General features: G+C 37.0%; 1 protein-coding gene across 1 annotated transcript; it reads right to left on the bottom strand.

The window, feature by feature from the left end:
* Positions 1–708: 708 nt before the first annotated feature.
* On the bottom strand, positions 709–3,659 carry mnx2a (motor neuron and pancreas homeobox 2a). Its single transcript, XM_063006526.1, has 3 exons — positions 3,239–3,659; positions 1,309–1,469; positions 709–1,108 (listed from the first exon to the last, which is right to left on the bottom strand). Exons 1-3 carry the CDS (start codon positions 3,657–3,659, stop codon positions 761–763), a joined length of 930 nt encoding a protein of 309 aa, XP_062862596.1. The 3' UTR covers positions 709–760.
* Positions 3,660–4,277: the final 618 nt, after the last annotated feature.

Below are 4,277 nucleotides of genomic sequence, written 5' to 3'. Positions count from 1 at the left end.
GAAAGAGGAACAGCTTGCTTTTTTTTTTTTTACAGTCATACTCATTTACAACACTGAATCATCAGAGCACGTCTCTCTGTGCCAAAAACACATTTATGCATGCAGGTATGCATTAAACAATGGGGTGTTTATTTTCAAAAGTGTCATTTTATCCCTTTATTTTTTGCTTTTAATTTAACAGAGACATTTTAATGTGTACATTTCACTGTGAATAAATTAGATATAATCTATAATACTTAAATACAATGAAGGACAACAACAATACCAAACATGACATAGACTAATGACTAAATAACACACTTCATGATATATTTCGTTACTCGACATTGAGGATTTACAAGATCCGCTGTGTTATTTAGTCAATGGATTCTGAGGGAAAATAAACTGTGCATCACACAGTAACCCTCTTTTCTTATAGGTACAGTGTAGTTCATAGCTACATATGCTGTTTTGTTCATGTACATTACAAAAGCAAGCATTTGGCTCTTTGTAGAAATTTGATTCTACTATTCACACAGGTTAAAGGGGTTCCAGGATGCTCGTTTGAACATTTGGACAAAAGAATTAATTTTTACAGAAAGGAAACGCAATTGGGACAGTTTATAAGTTAACGGCTGCCACAGAAATTGCTAGAGATTTTGCTGTATGGCTTCAGTCTTTGCAGGAACAAAGTCTCTCATGAAGGCTGTAGGTGCAGCAAGCTGTTGGACTACACGACAAGTAAATAATTCAGATTTACACTGTAGCTGCACCCATACCTTCATAGCCCTACTCCAATCTTCCTGTCTGCTCCAATCTCCTCCAAGTCATCATCTGAGTAAGAGCTGTGAGAGCTGTAGCTCAGCTCGGAGCTGTGCTGGAGAAAGTCTGAGGAGTGAGTCAAACCCACACCACCGTTTAAAGCACCTCCAAAACCTTCATCCTCCTCCTCTTCATCCTCTGCCTCCAGCTCATCTTCATCGTCCTGTGTGCTGCAGCGACGAGGGTCTCCGACTTTGCTGGTTCGTTTGGCCTGCTGGCCGCCATCGGCCTCCAGCTGCGCCGCCTGTTCTTTGGCTTTGCGGCTGCGTTTCCATTTCATCCGCCGGTTCTGGAACCAGATCTTCACCTGAGCAGGATTCAACATGACAATTATGTTAATTCTGAAGTCTCATTTATGTATGGTGCAGTTACACGTAACAGTGTCTCAAAACGTTCCAGCAAAATTTGTGATCTTTAATCTACATTATTTATTATGCATTGCAAAAGATTAGTTATACAAGGATAAACTGTAAAACTATGTAGCTGAGAAGTTTACAATCTTTTCACCTGTGTTTCAGTAAGCATGAGTGAGGTGGCCACCTCGAAGCGTTTAGGTCGAGACAGGTATTTGTTTAGTTTGAACTGGTTTTCCAGCTCCAGCAGCTGCTGACTGGTGAAGGCTGTGCGAGGTCGACGGCACTTTCCCATCAGGCCTGACTGAGGTGAACCTGCGAGTAAGGACATCAAGAACAAAGAGGGTCAAAATGCAGGAGATAAACAAGAAGGAGGGGAGACACAAAAGAGGAAAAACAGTGACTGGCCTTTATCTCTCTATCACTAACCATTACAGCTTTAGTTTATTGTTGATGAGAGGGTCTAGAAATATTGCTTTATTGAGACAATAAAACACCAGCGAGTGCCATTAACTTAATGAAAACTCAATAAATGCTAGCAGAAAAGTTTATTGATAAAGTCCAGAGCGGATGAAGTGTTTCTTTATAGTTCTCCGGCAGACAAAGACACTTTTAATAGTACTGTCCTTTATGACAAAATATTAAGACTAATATAAAAAGCTTACATTAAAGTTCAGTTAGCAGTAAACACTGATTCAATTATGGTAGATGATATTTACAGCTCCAGAGGGTCACTGTCTTTCATTTTAGTTGACATAGCAAACAGAAAATCAATACCTCTTCATAAGAGTATAAGAAGGAAGATTTTTGGTTATTATTATTATTTTATATTGTAACGTTTTATGAAGACAAACGGCAAGGCACAATCAAGTAATTTATTGAGCTCTTATTAGAGGACATTTAGACAATTGGGTATTTACAATTTTACTACATTTTGAGATTTTTTACATTTACATTTTCAGCATTTAGCAGACGCTTTTATCCAAAGCGACTTACACAATGAGCTGAACACGATGAGCAATTGAGGGTTAAGGGCCTTGCTCAGGGACCCAACAGTGGCAACTTGGTGGTGGTGGGGCTTGAACCGGCAACCTTCTGTTTACTAGTCCAGTACCTTAACCACTGAGCTATCACTGGCCCCATGCGTTTTTAAAACGCATAATAAATAATAAATTGTATAAATAAATAAAAATAAGACAAATACAACAATAACTATACAGTAAATGTTAGTTTTTTTGACTTTTACAATAAATGTATGACTTTGTTAGTAATTTATGTCTAAAATTAAATTATTGTTATACATGTTCACAGTAATTTTAGTTTTCATGTAATACCACAATGAGTTGTAAATAATAGTAGTAATAATAATAATAATAATAATAATAATAGTAATAATAAATGACAATAACAATATTTTATAAATAATTGATATTTTGTTTATCTATAATGAAAAAAAAGATCTAACAACAGCGCAACTGGTGTAAAATCCCCAATGTGAATATATTCATCACATCTACAACAACAATACTACTACTACTACTACTACTATTACTTCTAATAATAATAATAATAATAATAATAATAATAATAATATCAACAATAAAGAAGCAGACACTACTACTGATAATAATACAAATACTACTAATAATAGTAATAACAGGACTACTACTACTACTAATAATAATAATAATAATAATAATAACAGGACTACTACTACTACTACTACTACTAATAATAATAATAATAATAGTAATAATAATATCAACAATAAAGAAACAGACACTATTATTACTACTACTAATAATAATAATACAAATACAACTACTACTACAACTAATAATAATAATAAAGAAGCAGACACTATTACTAATAATAAAAACAACAATTAGCAAACTGAGTTGTAATAATTAAATATGTATTTAAAAACATTATGCGCACCTTAATGTTATATAAGACATTTCTGTACTGAGTTTATAAGTTTTTTCTTTCCAAGTTGCGCTAATAACGAAATGGTTTTAGATGTTGCTTACTTAGTTTTAGTTTACTTTTAGTTTTTATAAATGATTAACTATTTTAACACGTACTGTTAAAGTCGGTGAGACGAGGCAGCATGATGCCAGCACGGATCCACTGCTCGAAGGGAAAATGTCCGGCCACTGCGGCGGCTTTGAGCTGCTCGGGATACGGCGGGGTAAAGGCTGAATACGGGAACGCGGCATGCTGCGCTCCCAGCGCACTCAGAGAGCACACCGGACCCGGGTACATCCCTGCGATCGAACCGTGAGATAAAGCGCTCAGTCCCGGGTGAGGGATGCTCAGCAGGCCAGGTTTAGGAACGATTCCTGCAGGCTGCTGGAGCACACCGGGGATGGTTCGGATCGGAGAACTGTCGGGTCTTTTACACTGGACGCGTTCAACATCCACTCCATCAGCATCCCGACTTCTCCTCCTCTGAGACTCTCCTGCCAGCAGAGCGTCGATCCGAAAGTTCTTTGATTTATCCATGAAGATCCTGAAGCTGTTCACAAATGCGCAACTTACAATTCTGTTTAAACTTAACTTCAAGTTTGCTTTTATTTTCTTTCTAGCTTAACTGTAAACGAAGCGCTTATCTGATCATATCGAAGTTCGGATAACTCAAGTCTAACACGTTTCCACTCCGTTTACCTGTGATGTCCTTCTTAATTGGTCAGTGTATGAACGATCTACTCGGCTCTGCGCTCCTTTAGTGCCAAAAGCAGGTGCGGTTTCCGACTTTTTGACGCACTTGCGCTTCTAAACGCGCTCTGATTGGCTGATCGAGCTGACCCGTGCGCTTCCAGTTCCTCCCTCTGCGCTTTCTAATTAACTAATTACCCGCACATTTATTCCTCACCAACATCCACACACACCCCTCACACACACGACTTCATTAATAATGCCCAGGATTAGACTACAGGGAAATATTACGCATCTTATTTAAAAGATATAAAAACCTGTGGAAACTGCAATGAACATAAAAACAATATACTGTATTTTAGAAACATTATATTTACTAATTATGTAAATAGAAAGATAACTAAAAGATAACATCAAATCAATTGAGGCTTTTATTAGCAACAACTGTGCGTTTTTAATTAATGT

The sequence above is a fragment of the Trichomycterus rosablanca genome, chromosome 12 (assembly GCF_030014385.1).
Source record: "Trichomycterus rosablanca isolate fTriRos1 chromosome 12, fTriRos1.hap1, whole genome shotgun sequence".
NCBI classification, from domain to species: Eukaryota; Metazoa; Chordata; class Actinopteri; order Siluriformes; family Trichomycteridae; genus Trichomycterus; species Trichomycterus rosablanca.
This window is presented reverse-complemented; position numbering and strand designations above follow the sequence as displayed.

Excerpts from the sequence above, each read along its gene's own strand:
- mnx2a (XM_063006526.1), bottom strand. The coding sequence starts at position 3,659 with ATGGATAAATCAAAGAACTTTCGGATCGACGCTCTGCTGGCAGGAGAG. Across the intron at positions 1,470-3,238 it reads TCGTCTCACCGACTTTAACA|GTTCACCTCAGTCAGGCCTG; the intron begins GTACGTGTTAAA and ends CCTTACTCGCAG. Across the intron at positions 1,109-1,308 it reads TCATGCTTACTGAAACACAG|GTGAAGATCTGGTTCCAGAA; the intron begins GTGAAAAGATTG and ends AATCCTGCTCAG.